General features: G+C 50.6%; 1 protein-coding gene across 1 annotated transcript; it reads left to right on the top strand.

The window, feature by feature from the left end:
- Positions 1-2,039: 2,039 nt before the first annotated feature.
- On the top strand, positions 2,040-16,292 carry TCHP (trichoplein keratin filament binding). The gene is made up of 13 exons (XM_068990193.1): positions 2,040-2,163; positions 3,609-3,802; positions 4,651-4,861; positions 5,588-5,644; positions 7,190-7,258; positions 7,901-8,074; positions 8,854-8,966; positions 9,155-9,221; positions 10,424-10,596; positions 12,899-12,980; positions 14,289-14,474; positions 15,029-15,172; positions 16,173-16,292. Exons 2-13 carry the CDS (start codon positions 3,609-3,611, stop codon positions 16,203-16,205), a joined length of 1,503 nt encoding a protein of 500 aa, XP_068846294.1. The 5' UTR covers positions 2,040-2,163; the 3' UTR covers positions 16,206-16,292.
- Positions 16,293-17,704: the final 1,412 nt, after the last annotated feature.

The following is a 17,704-nucleotide window of genomic DNA, read 5'->3' as shown; positions in this document are numbered from 1 at the left end:
TCCTTTAAGGCCATTATACAGATGAGGCAACTAAGGCCCAGAGAGTGGAAGGCCCTTGCCAAGAGCTGCAAAACCAGGACCTGAAGGCTCGTCTCCCACAGCACAATTCACGCATTTCTGAAGTTCCTATCACACTCAAGAAGGCCTATCAACAACTATTTATTAATCAGGCTTTTTTGCCATGTGGGCAGCTCTGGCTGGGCTGAGCAGAGTGGGTGGCTGCTTCCCTTCTCCGCTGTGGACACAGGATGGGTGACTGGCTGTGAGCTTGGCCCAAGGGGTTGGGACCAATCCCAGGATAACTCCAGGGGATCTCACGCACAGGGCAGGGCAGGTTCTGAGGGAGATGTGAGAGGGACTTCCCTGGTGGTCCACCAGTAAAGACTCTGTGCTTCCAATACAGAGGGGCGCAGTGCAATCCCTTGTCAGGGAACTCAGATCCTGCATGTCCTGCGTGCTGCCAAAAAACTAGAAAAAAAAGGGGGGAGGTATGCGAGCTCATGCTCTCCTGAGATGCACCAGGTGCTCTGCTCCCGAGGCCGCTCCATTTAAACTTTCATTTCCTCTCGTGAGGGCAACTGTAGAAAGCAGCCCTGTCGGTATTCTTATGTAAAGCTAACCTGAGGCACAGCAAAACTTTCAAGACTTGCTGATCGGAATCAGGCAAAAGAAAGGTGTTCAGAACACTCTACCGGCAGGATCTAGGAGAGGTTTTTAGAAAGAAGATGTGAAAGCAAGGAAATCGTTTGATTGGCTGTAACTTAAGAGGTTGCCTTGTTTGGGAAAGCCCAGTTGGCTGTTTGTGAGTGCTAAGTTTCATTTTCTCCAATTTGGGTGCATCGGCTATGGAGGTGTCACAGCCTTCCCAGTCTAATGGGCTCCTTTTTCAATTACTTGAACATTCTTATTTCACGGATGAGGACACGGAGGCTCAGAGTGACGAAGTGACCTGTCCAGGACCACATGACTGTTGTGGTGGAGGCTGCAACAGAGGTCACTCTGTTCAACCAGACTTTATACTGCATCCAGGGAAAACAGAGAAGTGAATAAAAGAAGGAAGCGGGTGGGCCTTCCCTGGTGGTCTGGTGGTTAAGAGTCCAGCTTGCAATGCAGAGGACCCAAGTTTGATCCCTGGTTGGGGAATTAGGTTCCCACATGTGGCAGAGCACCTAACCCTACAAGCTACAACTAGAAAATGGGAGTGCCCGCGACTAAGACCCCAGGCAGCCAAATAAATAAAATTTTTTTTTAAAAGGAGGAAAGGGTGAAAGAAAGAATAAATGAAGACAAAAATGGGAAAATGAAAAGAGCCTGAATAAAAGAGTTAATACTTTTGCTTTTCATTTATTTTTGTCACACTGCAGAGCTTGTGGGATCTTAGCTCCCCAATCAGGGATTGAACCCAGGCTCTCGGCAGTGACAGTGGGGTGTCTTAACCATTGGACTGCCGGGGAATTTCCAATCTTTTAATTTCATTTTTTAAGAGAATAGTTGGTACATAGAATGAGACACGTAGCATGTGAGTTATAAAACATACTAACAGAAGGAACACCCTTGAACCCACCACCATCCTAAGACGATAGAAAGTTGCCAATAGCTCGAACCTGCTTACATCAGCGGTTCTTCGAGCTGGCTGCACGTTGAACACACCTGGGGGGCTTAGACAACCACAGAGTGCTCGATGGGGTTTGTCTGGAGTCCGGTTTGGACATCTGGATTTTTCAGAGCTCTCCAGATGATTCTCTTGTGCAGCCAGGTTTGAGGGTGACTGGCTTATAATTCCCTTCCCTATTATATCCCTCTGATTTTCCCCGACGCTCACCTGCCTCCCTCAGGTAGCCATCATCCTGAATTTGGTGTAGTGAAAGGATTCTTTTTCTTAGACGAGCGATGTCTGCGATTGAGCTCCCGCCCGCCACGAGGGGGCACCGGAGAAAAACACAGACTTCTTTTCTTGCTCTGCGCGCCGAGTAATCGCGCTGCAGGAGGCTTGGCCCTCCCGGCGCTCCATCGCCAGCCCGTTGCCTCGGCAACGAGCGGGGAAACGGCCGGCTTAAGTGCAGCGCTATCCGCGAGGGTCGCCGTGGGCCGGGCAGGGATTAGTTGGGGCTTGCGGGACCTTGGGCCTGGGCAGTCTTGGGAAACTCCGGCGCGCAGAGAAACGTGAGTCGGGGGTTTGGACTCGGTCGGGGGCCGGCGTTGGGGTCGGGACCCTCAGAGCTCTGCCGCAGTCGGCTCCGCGCTGGCGGGAAGCGCGCCCGCCGTCCCGGGACGCGATCGCGGGGCGCCCGGGGCTTCGGCTTCCAGTCCTCACTCGGCTCCCCGCGCGGCCTGGGTCCGACCCTTTCCTCTATAATCGCTTTTGTTGTATGTGGCTGAGAGAGGGATGCGACTTGTTCAGAGAGCCTCCCAGCTTGTTGTTGATGGTTCATCTAGGGCCGGAATCTTCACTTTCCTCAATCCTCGTGCAAAGATTTATCCGCAGGCGGCCTATGGGGCAAAGAAAAATGTTTGTCAGGCCTGCCACAGTTTGAAGACAGATCTGACCTGGCAGTCTCAGGCTAAGCTTGACTCAGACGCAGATCATTTTCCTCCCGGTTCGGAGGACTCTGAGTTTGTTTATTTGCCAGAAGCTCCTTGAGCACTGTCACAGCTAGGCACTGTGTAGACCCCTGCACCGGGGGCAGCTTTTGGACCGGGAGTGGTTGGGGGGAGGTGTCCGGAGAGACTGGTTCTGCTTTCGAGTCTCCGGCCGTGTCCCCAGATCGCCCCCTTGACCCGTGCAAATTGATTCTTCCCTCTGGGTGGTAGTTTCTCCATCTGTAAGAAGGAGGGATCTCCCTCCATGCTCATCCAGAACATTACCAGGTGTGACACATGGAGATAGCAACCCACTCCAGTATCCTTGCCTGGAGAATACCATGGACAGAGGAGCCTCGTGGGCTACAGTCCATGGGGTTGCAAAGAGTGGGACAGGACTTTCATTTCAGCAAGCGACTTTCATTTCACTTCACAGCCAGGGCATGTTGGTCCCAACAAGTACCATCTTGCAGTCTACAGAGCTTGGGCCCGCATCCCAGGCTAACATGAATTAGGCTCCCAGCTCCTGTTTAAATTTCCTCTGCTTCCTGGCTTTGTGATCTTCAGCAAGTCATTTTACCTCTTTGAACTTCAGTTTCCTCAGCTGCCAAAAAAAGCAGGGCGCTAGTAACAGTGAAAAAGGTCATATAAGTCAAGGGCTTGGCCCACATCAGCATGCCTGCAGTTATCTTTGTTACCTTAGGCAGAGCACAGAAACCCCCTGTGTGCCAGTCCAGTGTCATCAGCACCGGCTCCCTGTCTCTGCACTGCCCTCACTGATGTCAGGCTCACAGCTGGGTGCAGTCCAGGCTTCTTCAGCGAGATGATTTGGGGTCCTGGTAGCAAGTCATTTTTAAAATGCTGGTGCCTGGGAGCCTGCACTGAGATTTTTTTTTTACTTAATTGGTCTGTCTTGGGGCCCAGGCTCTACCAGGCAATTCCAGTGTGCAGCCCAGGGTGAGGACCGGGCCTCAAAGGGGTGAGGGGCTGCAGCAGGCTCCTGTTCTTAGCGCTGCTCTTCTCCTCAGATGGCACTCCCCACACTGCCCTCCTCCTGGTGCAGCCGGCGGCTCCCAGATCAGCAGGCCGCCCGACAGCGCCACCAGCAGCAGGAGGCGCATCTTCGGCAGCAGTGGGACCAGAACAGCCGCTACTTCCAGATGTCCGACATCCGCAGCTCCAAACAGGCAGAGTGGAGCTCCAGGGCCTCCTACCAGCGGAGGTAACTGTGCGGTGAGCACCTTCCCTTAGGGCTGGAGGGCCACCTACTGCCAGGAGATGTGACTGACTCAAGGACCTGGGGGAGGGTGGCTGGCTGGCGTGGATACTCGCATGGAAATGTGATGATTTCCGTGGATACTCGCATGGTGATGTCTTTCCAACTGGAAACTGAAAAAAAGGTCAGCAGTGAAGTAACACATTTGACTGAAAAAGATAAGATGATGAGACGTGTATGTAGAATCCGGAAGTCCCCTGGTAGCCCCATTTCCCCAGGAGAGAACCACCGTGAACTGTCTGGTCCGTATCCTCCCGTACACTTCTTCATCTGTGTTTGTGTGTAAATATAGATACAAGCATACACCCATTTTTATAGAGAGAGATACATACGAAAACACGGAAGTTAAAAGCATGGGCTTTGAAGTCACACAGACCTAGATAGCAATTCTGACTATGGGCTTTGGAGTCGGACAGACCTAGATAGCAATTCTGACTGTGTCACTTGCTGTATGAATGAGCCTCAGTTTCCTCATCAGTGAAGTGGGGCTAAAACAGAACCTAATTTATAGGATTTATGTCATGACTACTATAAAAACCATCCAGGTTACGTAGTACATGGTAGCTACTCAGATAATATTAGCATGTGCATATATACGCCTCTTGTACATTTCCGTGCAAGAACAAGATTCTATTATGCATAGTGGTTCTATTACCTGGCCTGTTCACTTTGGCTGGAGGACGCCTTCCCAGGTCACCATGTTCCATGTGTCTCAGCCTGTCACCCACACAGCCAGCCGTGTAGCCCCTGTGCAGCTGGAAGCACCCAGGCTGATGGTGGCCCCTCTCGCCCAGCATGCATGCTTACCAGCGGGAGAAGATGAAGGAGGAGGGCAGGAAGCGTCTGGAGGCCCGACGGCAGAGACTCAGGCAGCTTCTGGTGGAGGAGCAGGACTTGCTGGCCAGGCAACTGGAGGAGCTGAGGCTGAGCATGAACCTGAGGGAAGGGAGAATCCGGGAGCAGCACGGGAACCTGAAGGCGGCCCGAGAGGAGCAAAGGAAGCTGGTAACTCTGCGCAGCTCTTTAGCAGGGTGCGAAGCCCGAGTGCCCGGCCTGTCGGTGAGGCCGCGAGGCGTCTCCCTCGGGGGCTGAGATGGCAGTTCACTGCAGAGCCAGCTGAGAAAAGTGCTGACTCTGAGTCGTTCTTCGTGTGTTTTTTCCAGGAGTCATCTTTATTCTCTTGGGCCCCTTAAATCATTATATCTGAGTCCCTTTTCTTTATTCTAGTTCTCTGGTCCCATGAAAGGCTGGGACTGGTGTATTTTAACTTAACTTCCAAAGTAGTCCTGTGTAGTGGTGGTCTCTAAGCTCTGTTTTTAAGCCTGCTGTATATTTTGAAGTAGATCTTTAGCATCTAGGACCCATTTGTAGCCTCAGATTTTGGCCCCTTTTTATCACCATTATAAGAGTCATTTGTGGGAACTCCCTGGTGGTCCAGTGGTTAAGACTCCACGCTCACTGCTGAGTGCCCAGGTTCAATCCCTGATCACGGAACTAAGATCCCACAAGTCATTTGGCGTAGCCAAAGAAATGAGTCATTTATCAGCACCTGACTGGTGTCTGTTGAGAGCCAGACACCTCCTGAGGCCCGAGGGAAGTCTGAAGGGCAGGTGCGGTGCTGGCTGCCAGTGGAGGAGCTCTTAGGCTCACCTAACTTCACTGTGGGTTACCTGAAACGTGGATGGATTGGAAGAGCGATGTCAGTCTCCCCTCTTTGTGTTTTCTTGGCAGATTGCTGAACGACTTCTGTATGAACACTGGAAAAAGAACAACCCCAAACTTCGAGAGGTGAAAACCAAAGAGACCCTCCCATTGGTTTGCCTAAGTAGATGAAACCACGTTGCTCGTCTTGTTTCTAAATTTGCATCTTGTGCTGGGGTGCAAAAGAGATCACTCCAGCCGCTTTGGAAAGAGGCGCCACCCAGAAGATCTGGTTCATTTGGTTATTTAACATCTACAAGAGGCTGCAAGAGGTTGGGACATCTGATAGGAAGGGGGAAACCCAACAGTGGAGGCTGGGTAGGCAGGTGGGGCCACCTGGGACAGCCTTGGGTGGCCTTCCCTTGGAGGCACCTGGGGGCGCCTGCGAGATTCTCAGCAGAGGTGCAGTGGGGCCCTGGCTGCATTTTGGGGAGCAGCAGCAGGGTCGAGGGGGCGGGAAGGGGTGATGTCAATTGAGGGGTTGCAGCTGCAGCCCAGGTGAGTGATGGTGGTCAGAACTGGAGTGGCAGGAGAAAGGGGGCAGACCCACAAGACTTTGGGGCAAGGAGAGAAGGGGGCACTGTGGCTGGGGTGACATCATTCAGCAGAGATTGGGCTACAGGGAGAGTATCCCATGACAGAAATCATTAATTTAGTTCAGTTTACAATTTGTGTATATATTTGTATTTAGTCTCTAAGTCGTTATCTGACTCTTTGCGACCCCGTGGACTGTAGCCCACCAGGTTCCTCTCTCTGGAATTTCCCAGCAAGAATACTGAAGTGAGTTGCCATTCCCTTCTCCCGGAGGGTCTTCCTGATCCAGGGATCGTACCTGGGTGTCCTGCATTGGCCGGCAGATTCTTTACCGTCTGAGCAACTTATTTGGTGGTGTTAATTTATGTGCACGTAACTACATTTAGAAGTTGCCAGTCATAATAGAGTATCTGGCTGCTCTGGTATGCCATGTGGTTAGCACTAAACCTCTCCTTGGCCACTCGTAGATTTCAGGGACTCCTCCAAAGTCAGGTACTCAGTTGTTTATTCAGAACATTCAAGTTAGCTGCAAATGTTTATGTTTGTAAGTTGAGAAAAATTTAAAACTTGTATAAACAATTTTCCAAACAAAAGCCTTTGGACATTGTTACGATTCATTTTCTCATCCAAAAGATTCTTTAAACCCAGATCTCTTATTAATAATCCCAAATTTGTTGCATCCATTGATACAGGTGGTGTGTTTTCACAGCTGCTCCTTTGGAGAGGGAGGTTTGGGGAGCCAGGCAAAAAGCTGAGTCTGCTCCTCACCCAGGTCCTGCTGCCCTGGGGCTTGACAGGCGTTAGACCCACCACAGTAGCCTTTGAGGTTGGATTTCCATTTCAGTGTCTGCTCAGCTCCAAGGGGACTGGGCGGGAGAAAAGTTTTTAATACTTTGTTCCAGTTCTTGAGCTGGCGTAGAATCGCCTGGTCCTTTCGTTTTTTTACTGACTTGCATTTAGACTGTGTATGGTGGGGTCACCATGCACTTCCTTGTAAGACACCTGGTTACATTCCAGGCCATGGTGTGGTGCTCAGCAGTGAACATCCATCCTGTGAGCCACCGAGGAAGTTTATATTTTCTGCCTTCTCATCCTCAGATCGAATCGGACCTTCACAAGAGGCATGTGATAAACGCTTGGGAAACGCAGAAAGAGGAAAAAAAACAGGTGTGGTATGTGTTGGGAGACTCTCTCCAAGTCTTTGAATTTGTTTCTTGTTTTCCATCTCAGTGACTCCAGTCCAGAAATAGACCTTTGCTCGGTTTACTTAACACCTGTTAAAATGGAATGTCTATTGCTCTTGCACAGACAAGAATCCCACGTGACCACTCTCGGGACAGAATAAGACCAGGTGTCCAGGGCTGGCTGATGGTAGATGGAGTATGCATCCTTAAGGGTGTCCTGTTGCCAGTACCCTCTGGATATGATTCACATCATAAACTCTCAACCTGGGTTGACAGCAGCACTTCTGGTGATGGCAGTCCACACTTCGTGGACCCATCGCTTTGCCTCTGGGTTCATTTTGGAAAGTGCTTTGTCGACTTGTGAAAGGGAAGGAACCCGGTGTCCCTGATTCCCTGCTCCGTGCCGGGCGCTGTGCTCCCAGCCTCGTCTCTGAGGGCAGCACCACACCCATGGTTCCCACCGTGAGAGCTGAGCCCGGGCCTCATGGCCAATAAGTGCACAGCCTGCTCAGGTGTAGACGTGTCGGAGTGAAGAACGGGCCCTGCGGCCTGCTGACTAGCGGTGAGGTCTTCGCTGGCTCCGTGTTACAGACGCTGACCCCTACGTTCCTTTGGCTCCATGCAGCAAGAAGCCGCTGAAGAGGAAAAGGAAAAACGATTTGAAAATGAGTATGAAACGGCCCGCCGGGAAGCGCTGGAACGGATGAAAGTGGAAGAGGAGAGGAGGCAGCTGGAGAGTAAGCTGCAGGCGGAGGCGCTGCGCCAGCAGATGGAGGAGCTGAAGGCGAAGGAGATGGAGGTGAGGGCATGCCCCGGCCGCCAGGCCTCCTCACTTGCAGCCGCTCATTGTGAGGAAACAGCCATCTAAGAAGCTGCTCCGCACGGAGATGGCATCCGGGAGGTGGTTCTAAGAAGGGGAGCCACACTGGGTTCTCCTGACATGCGGTCTCACCAGTGGTTCTTCCACACTCACGCTGTGTGTCGGATTCTTGAACGCTAACCCTCGGGGGATCACACCTGTCCCCGCAGATGTGGGTAGAGGCCTGCTGTCTGAGGGCCTCTGAGACCCCGGAGTTCAAGTGCACTTGGTAGACTTGACTTAGTCTGATGAGCCAGCCCACAGCTCTCCCCAGCTAGTAGTTTTGGGGTCTCGGGACAAACCATGAGGATCTTTGGTCCAGGAGGCTGTTCCAAGAATCCTGTGCCCAGCAATTCTGAGGGGAGCAGCTCCCCTCCCCGAGGCCTCAATGATTCGAGAACTGGGTCCTGTGTGCCCGAGCACTAGACCGGCTGCTGGGAATACAGCTGGGGGCTGTGTCAGGTCGGGGAGGCAGAGGTTCAGTCGCAGTGAGCGTGGGCAGTTCAGGGTCATGTGGGGCAGGCTTTCATTCTTGTCGGTGGGGTTGGGAAAGACCCAGCCAGGATGACTGAGTGAGCTGGGCCAAAGGGCTCAGTGCTTTGAAAGTGGGAGGGGATCCCGGGTACCAGGTGGCCAGGCTGCCCTTGTTGCATCGTGTCTGCTAGAAAGGGAGATGAGGGATGACGAGCCTAACCGGGTTTGCTGTCCGGTAACCACAGGCCACCAAACTGAAGAAGGAGCAGGAGAATCTGCTGAAGCAGCGCTGGGAGCTGGAGAGGCTGGAGGAGGAGAGGAGGCAGATGGCAGCCTTGCGGCAGAAGGCAGAACTGGGGTACGCGTGGGAAGGCCCCCACCCTTCACCTGCCCATCCCAGGCCAGCGATGCCTCTCACTTTCTCAGGCTTGCCCTGTTAACCCTGAAAGCAGAAGGGATACAGTCTGTAGAAAGTAACAGTCTAACCTCTGCAGAATTCTTTATGATCACAAACGTTAAAGGCAACCCATATCTTCTCATTTCTAGACGCTTCCTGAGACATCAGTATAATGTGAAGCTCAGTAGACGCACACAGCAGATCCAAGAGGAACTGGTAAGTCTGAAGTGACAGCCTGGTGTTGCTTGTACTTTCTTTTGAAAAACATGATTTTCGTTGCTTAGTAACAGGTGCGTTCTCATGAGAAACCACCAAGGGTCATCTCCTCTTGACCAGCAGCCCTTGCAATCCCTGCCCCTCCCCAGAGGTGTCTGGGTATACATCTTTCTGGATATACAGTTGACCCCTGAACCACATGGGGGTTAGGGGCACTGACCCCCATGGAATTGAAAACCTGTGAACTGTTGTTTCTGCCTCAGAAACAAAGGGACTGATAGAGACTGATAAATGACGCCCTGAAGGGCAGGAAGCTAAGACAGTTTGGACAGAATCAGGACTCAAACCCCAGCTCTTTTGAGTCTGCACACTGTAATCTCTAGTCAGACACTTCTCCCCCACTTAGTTAATATAAAGATCTGTAAAGGGAACTTCGCTCAGTACTCTGTAATTACCTATATGGGAAAAGATTTTAAAAAGGAATGGATATATTCCATTATAACTGAATCACCTGGCCGTATACGTGAAACTCACACAATATGGTAAATCAACTATATTCCAAGATAAAATAAAAATTAAAATATTAAAGATCTATAAAATAAAAATACAAGTACTATCCTTACTGACAAAAACCTGTGGTTAGTGGACTCGCCCAGTTCAAGCCCACATTGTTCGGGGGAGCCGTACACACTCAGGGGAGTGGTGGGTTTGGGGCTTCTTGGTTTCGTTTTTGAATGCACTTGATGTGGCATTGCGCAACACAGTACCTAACAGTACACCTCAGACCTCAAGACCAGTGTTCTTAAACCGAGCTTGCCCTTTCTGGCTAGCTGCTCAGTGTTTCTGGCAAGTATTTAGACGGGCTCCCTCGCTGAGATGGGACAGGAGAGATCTCTCGTCCTGGCTGGCTCTCCGCTCACAGAGCAGCTGCAGGAAGCCTTTTGAGCATTTCTGTAGCTTATGTCCCCTGCAGTGGAACTGCTTGCAAATTGTGTTCTAGAAAGCTGGGCTGCCAGGTGTGTCCGAGGGCAGGCTGTGCGTGTGGTGCAGAGAAAAGCTCCTGGGTGTTTGTGGCCTCTAAAGTGGCCCTGAGTGGTCACACCCTGCCTTCTCTGGAAATGGCCCACGACTTCCCAGAAGACCTGCGGTCAGGGAGGAAGGCTGTTACCTGCGGTAACTGCGCTTCCTCGTCTGTCCTCTAGGAGGCGGACAAGCGCATCCTGCAGGCGCTGTTAGAGGAGGAGGAGGAGAACCAGCGTGTGCACCAGGCCCGGCGGGAGCAGGCCCTGGCCGACGTGGCCTGGATGAAGCGAGTCATTGAGGAGCAGCTGGAGCTCGAGAGGGCGCGGGAGGCGGAGCTGCAGATGCTGCTGAGGTGAGAGGTGGCATCCTGATGTCCCCGCGTGCCGCGGTCCCCGCAGGTCAGCAGGTCACCATGAGGGTTGTCTGCTGCTGTTGAAACGCCCGTCCTTGTTCCTCTGTCCATCGTTTGTGAGGTGCACACCTTTGCTAATGGACCTAGCTTGTGGGTGTTTCCCTTGGGTTATGTAAGGTGGAAACCACTGGGGTTTAAAGTAAGGATCTGTTCATCTGAAATCTTAGAAATTTGAAAGGAAATTGTTATAAATTATGGAGACATTGAATGCATCTTCAGTTCAGTTCAGTCGCTTAGTCGTGTCCGATTCTTTGTGACCCCATGAATCCCAGGACACCAGGCCTCCCTGTCCATCACCAACTCCCGGAGTTCACTCAGACTCACGTCCATTGAGTCAGTAATGCCATCCAGCCATCTCATCCTCGGTCGTCCCCTTCTCCTCCTGCCCCCAGTCCCTCCCAGCATCAGAGTCTTTTCCAATGAGTCAACTCTTCGCATGAGGTGGCCAAAGTATTGGAGTTTCAGCTTCAGCATCATTCCCTCCAAAGAAATCCCAGGGCTGATCTCCTTCAGAATGGACTGGTTGGATCTCCTTGCAGTCCAAGGGACTCTCAAGAGTCTTCTCCAACACCACAGTTCAAAAGCATCAATTCTTCGGCACTCAGCTTTCTTCACAGTCCAACTCTCACATCCATACATGACCACAGAAAAAGCCATAGCCTTGACGGACCTTTGTTGGCAAAGTAATGTCTCTGCTTTTCAATATGCCATCTAGGTTGGTCATAACTTTTCTTCCAAGGAGTAAGCGTCTTTTGATTTCATGGCTGCAGTCACCATCTGCAGTGATTTTGGAGCCCCCCAAAATAAAGTCTGCCACTGTTTCCACTGTTTCCCCATCTATTTCCCATGAAGTGATGGGACCAAATGCCATGATCTTCGTTTTCTGAATGTTGAGCTTTAAGCCAACTTTTTCTCTCTCCTCTTTCACTTTGATCAAGCATTACTGGTTGGGGCATAGACTTGGATTACCATGATATTGAATGGTTTGCCTTGGAAATGAACAGAGATCAGTCTGTCGTTTTTGAGACTGCATCCAAGTACTGCATCTCGGACTCTTTTGTTGACCATGATGGCTACTCCATTTGAATGCATCTTCAGTTCAGTTCAGTTCAGTGTCTGACTCTTTGCGACCCCATGAATCGCAGCACGCCAGGCCTCCCTGTCCATCACCATCTCCCGGAGTTCACTCAGACTCATGTCCACCGAGTCAGTGATGCCATCCAGCCATCTCATCCTCGGTCGTCCCCTTCTCCTCCTGCCCCCAGTCCCTCCCAGCATCAGAGTCTTTTCCAATGAGTCAACTCTTTGCATGAGGTGGCCAAAGTACTGGAGTTTCAGCTTCAGCATCATTCCTTCCAAAGAAATCCCAGGGCTGATCTCCTTCAGAATGGACTGGTTGGATCTCCTTGCAGTCCAAGGGACTCTCAAGAGTCTTCTCCAACACCACAGTCCAAAAGCATCAAATCTTCGGCGCTCAGCTTTCTTCACAGTCCAACTCTCACATCCATACATGACCACAGGAAAATCCATAGCCTTTACTAGATGGACCTTAGTCGGCAAAGTAATGACCCTGCTTTTCAATATGCTATCTAGGTTGGTCATAAGTTTTCTTCCAAGGAGTAAGCGTCTTTTAATTTCATGGCTGCAGTCACCATCTGCAGTGAGTTTTAGGCCTATATAAATGAGTCTGGATCCTAAAACTCCATCTGGTAGAGTGAAGTAATGGAATAACAGGTAACGCTTATTGAGCACTTACTGTGTGCCAGATGCAGAGCTGAGTGCATTACGGTCCTCCTCCTGTTTAATCCTGACGTCCAGGCTGGTGCTGGGCTCGCAGAGTACTTGGGCCACAGATAGTCAAGGCCACTCACCTGCCCGGACCACAGGGTGAGCTAGAGGGGCCGCAGAAACGTGATAGCAGAGCTCAGGCACTGGTGTACCCCTCCTCCTCTCCAGTCCCAGTGGTTTCATTCACTTCTGTGTTTAAATGTCCTGGGTGCATGTCATCACCAGTGCTTTCTGTAAGGAGAGGGGGTGTTAAAAAAGAGAACTTGAAAGTGCTTGCAACAGTAGTATTTTCTGTGAAGTATCCTTACCTGTAATCCATTGAAAGTTTACCTGGAGGTTGACCCCGCAGAAAGTGTACGTTACCTGGCGCCCTGGAGCCGTGATTCTTCTTTGGTTCTCTTCTGCCACTGGCGGTGGTAAGGAGCCCGCTGTCATCCGCTCTGTGTCTCCCTAGGGAAGAGGCCAAGGAAGTGTGGGAAAAGAGAGAGGCAGAGTGGGCCCGGGAGAGGAGCGCTCGAGATCGGCTGATGAGCGAGGTAATCCCGGGAGGGGCTGCAGCTCGGCCGGGCAGGTGTCTGGGGTTGGTGACCATGTGTTGACCCTGCCAAATGCTCAGGGAACAGAGTCTCCTCAGGTTATTTTGTCATCTTTTATATCACCATAAAAGTAATATGTTTACTAGAAAAAAGTTTCAGTACAGAAAAGTAAAACCGAAAAGTCACCTAGACCCCTATCATCTCCACAGCCACTATTTATTTCCTTCTTTGCTTCTGTTTCTATGCATAACATTTTTCCTACATATTACTTATTATGCTGAGCTATTTGATTTCTATCATTTTAATATATTATTATATCTTCTTTGTAAATATCATTTTGATGACATATATCACGTGGGTAGACAATAGTTTTTCTGTTCCTTTTGTGGGTCCATTTTTTTCTAATTGGAGCCTTTTAAGAAACACTGCGATGAACACCTGGTGCAGAAACCTTCTCCATGTTTAGGATTTTTTTCTTGGGGTGCAACACCAGAAGCGGACTAAAGAACGTGACTGTTTCATTTGCCAATTAGAAGTAGTCTGTTATAAGACACACCCCAATTCAAAGGATGTCTTTTGGGGGAAGAAACCCTTTATTATCCATGTATTGAAAGTTATCTTAAAGTAGTTTAAAATGGATCTTGTATTCTGTGCATGCCAGCATGCTACATTTTAGAACCTGTGGGAATGTGGGTCCCAGCTGGTGCTCTTTTGGGAATACCAGATATTCTCCAGCATCTTTTGACTTTTTTCTCTCCCATTTAAAACATCCCTCCTTGTTGTGGCCACTTGTCCTGTCCAGAGAGCCTGGCTGTCTGGAATGGCAGGTGGTTCCCGAGACTCGACCGTGTTCTGGACGAATCCTCCAGAATCAAGCACAGCAGGTTTCTGCTGCTCTGAGCAGTGAATTCACAGCCACAAGGTTGGCGGGATGACCCCGATTCTACCTCTGGCTGCCTGCGTGGCTCATGGTTCTTGCTTTTCCTGGCACTCACTGATAGGGAGTGAGAGTCACCTTGCGGCTGTGTGTCTGTGGAGACAGGGCTCCACCCCTGCCTGCTTCCGTCTCTCTGGTGCTTGGCTGTCTCCACACGCACGGTCCACGTGAACCTTGTGTGTGATGGGGACATGTGGGAAGTACAGCCAATTGTCTGAGCTGACCCTGTAGTAGGCTTGCCTGGTGCATTTGGGCCTGAGGCTGAGGATTAGGCTGGTGTCTATGTAGCTGCAGAGTGGTCCACGGCTGGTGGAAGAGGCATCTGTTAGAGTCTAACTAAAACCTCCCCTCTTCCTTTCTGCTGAGGATAGGTATTGACCGGAAGACAACAACAGATCCAGGAAAAGATTGAACAAAACCGACGGGCGCAGGAGGAATCCCTGAGACACAGAGAGAAACTTATTCAGGATCTTGAGGCAGCAAGAGAGTCAGCTCGTCGTGAGAAAGAGGAGAGTGAGGAACTGAAATCGGCCAGGAAGCAGGAGCTGGAAGCCCAGGTGGGGCTGAGACCTGGGATGAGCGCACAGGCAGCAGGCCCTGCTGGGGTTGCTGCACTGTCAAGGCACGGGGCTCAGGGGCCCTTGACTTACTTCCACAGCCTGGCCTGGACTTTGTCTAGGAAGCCCACAATCAGGAGCTCAGGGCATCCATTTTTGTTTCCCACTGGAACCTTGACCCTTCTGGTTGTAGGTCCAGCCCCGCTCCGGGTCCTCCATCTCCTAGGAAAGCAGTGCTTACTGTTCCTGCCCCTCACCTCTTTCCTGGTTGCCTCTGCAAGCACTTGGCTCTCTGGCCCCAAGTCTCTTTTATTCAATTCAGTACCTAATAGTTAACACAAAAGAATCTTCCAAACACGTGGCCACATCCAAAGTGTTTCACAAGGTACATATGACCACACACATAACCTCTCCGGGTCCACGAGCATCCTTCCCACGAGGGCACTGGTGCTCAGTGCTGATGCTCCAGTGAGGGGAACCCAGGCTGTCCCTCGAGATCGGAGGCGGGGTCCTGCCCGTGGCCCATCCAGGGTGACTTTCCTCTTGGTGCCCAGGTGGCAGAGCGGCAGCTGCAGGCGTGGGAGGCAGACCAGCAGGAGAAGGAGGAGGAACAGGAGGCGAGGCGGAAAGAGCAGCTCACGGCCGCCCTGCTGCAGCAGGAGGCGAAGATGATGGCCAAGCAGGGCTACCGGCCGAAGGTAGGGAGCTGCCCAGCCGGCCCTGCCCTCCTGGTCCCCCGTTCACAGCCCCGGGCACAGGGCTGCTTCCCAGCACCTTGGCTCTTCCTTTCCTGACCGGTAGGGAGCCTGGACGCGGTCTGTTCAATCCTTCGTCGGGCCTCAAACAGACCTTGGAGTAACTTTGCTCTGGCTCCTGCCGCTGCAGCCTGATGACTGAGGTCCCGACTGCTCTGCTGGTGCCTGGCGACCCTGTCTGGGACAGAGCAATCTGGGAAGAGGTTTGGGGCGGCTGGTGAGGGGGGAAGGTGCAGTGGGGCTGGGTCCTAGCTGTCGGGACAGCAGTGCCCAGCTGAGCAGGTGATCGGGACCTGGGTCCCTTCCTCTCCTGCCCTCGGCACTATGGTCACCCCCTCCCTGTCGTCTGGTCCTCTCCTTCCTTCTTTCTCTGTCTCCCCAAGTACTTGAGTGACCCCTGGTGCAGGACCTCAGGGGAGCACAAAGAAGCGAAGGCCATCACCCGTGCTTTGGGGGAGCTGATGAGTAAAGCACCAGGGAAGTGACCGAGGGCTCAGCAGGCATGTCGCCACTGTCCCTCCTTGACCAGGGCCACCCTGGCCACCCTGGCACTCACGTGCTGCCAGACAGAGGCCGGCTCCTCTGGTCAGAGACTCTGGGGAGCTGATGGAGCGGAGCAGGTCGCACACCTGCTGCAGAACGCCGGTGTCCTAGCCAGCCGGGGCTCTCGAGTGCAGGGAACAGCGTTTTCTAAACTTCCTGCACCGTGGATCAGTGCGTGTCTCAGATCAGGGACTCACAGAGCCACGTGAAGTGTTACTTAGGGCTGGTACTTAACAAATCAGAGTGCCTCATTTGTGGCTTAGGGTCAAAGACTTTTCAGCTGTAAAAGGAAAACAGCCATTTATAAAACGGCGCTTTTAGCTGTTTCTTGAGATGAGATTAATTTCTAATGCTCCAGCAACTACTGACTTAATCAGTCTTATGTTTTCTTTCTTCTCAGCTTTATGGACATCCCCGAATCGCTTGGAACTGACTTAGTTGGTACTGGAAGAACAAAGAGTGAGGATGGTGGGGTCTCTGGTATGCTGCCGCCAGACCATTGTACAGGCTCTGTTCCAGTGTTCGGGTCGCTGTAAAATAGTTGAGTGAATGTTCAGGTCCACGATTAAATGGCGTGAGGGTCTGGCTGGACTTTAAGCTGTGATGGCTATACAGGAGGCCCTTTCCTGCCTTTTTTATCCCAGAAGGGGACTTCATAGTCACACGTTGACAGTGCTGTCACAGTCTTGTGATATGTTGATAAATAATGTTGGATTCTAAATCGGTGCTAGGAGTTATAAGTTGTATCCCATGACAGGCTACGGGTTTCCTGTTGTCTCACCTCTAATTGTCCACCTCCAGTGAGGACTCCTAATTACAGATAGGAGACAAGTTTTTCAGTTTTTAAAATTGCCATTTAAATTTGTTCTATTGAAAACAAAACTTGTGGGTCTTGGTCTAGTTTATTATTTTCAGGGTTTATTAATTTAGGTCCCCAAACGATTATGTCTTGTTTTCTGGAAGAAAAGAACTATGAACCCTAAGACAGTTTGGTGGCATCCATGGATGCTTTCTGAAAAGGTTGTGAGAAATGAGTCTTTCCTCGTTTTAGAAGCATTTTGGTAGAATTTGCATAGAGCCTTGTTGGGGGTGATGGGTGACCCCAACATGTATGTAACTGAGCCTCAAAAGGTCACCTGGCTGGTGAACCTTTTGGCAGGACACCTTGGGCCTCTAGTGTCTTGGATAGGGCTCAGCCATGTGCAGCCTTTTGAGATTTATGTCCCCAGAGGAAGGGGCATTGAACCTGAAGAAACTAGATCAGACTCAACTGCAGATCAGCCAAAAATGTCTCTTCTCACTGTCCTATCAATGTGACATAGTCCTAGATTAATCTCTATAAATAGCTATAAGTTCCTTGTAGCAATAATCATATTTTTATGACTTCTATTTTTTTTTTCATATTTTTCCTCTGAGATTTCAGTTTTCATTATATTCTGCTCAAGATTCCATATCTCAGTAAATTACAACTAATTACAGGGCTCTGTTCCAGGTTATTAAAAACCAGAGTTTATTAAAAAATCCCGAGTCTCAGGGTGGCACTGCCTTTCATTTGTATTGTGCCATAAAAACAAATGGAGCTGAGAAGTACATCCTTAGCCTGGTTTTCATTTTCTTGTCTTAAATTTCTTTTGACTATGAACCCCTGAGCACTGCTTTCATTATACATGTTCATATTTCCTCCTCTCAGATGTTCGTTAATTGTGAAATAAAGTTCTGGTTTGATGGCACTGCTTCCAAGATTTTGTCACTGTTGCTTTTAATAACTGCTGCAAAGTGGGTTGTATAGAATGATAAGAGTTTTACTGATTTAATCCACATCTCTAACAGGTTTGGATATTTTCACTTTCTTGTGTCAGTGGTACTGTCTCCGTTCTCATTTCCCCTGGAACCTCTTCTAAGTAAAACTACAGGGAATTACTAGCAGTCATA

This window comes from Capricornis sumatraensis, chromosome 17, assembly GCF_032405125.1.
Source record: "Capricornis sumatraensis isolate serow.1 chromosome 17, serow.2, whole genome shotgun sequence".
Classification (NCBI taxonomy): Eukaryota; Metazoa; Chordata; class Mammalia; order Artiodactyla; family Bovidae; genus Capricornis; species Capricornis sumatraensis.
The sequence above is the reverse complement of the archived record's forward strand: the minus strand, read 5'-3'. Positions and strand labels throughout refer to the sequence as shown.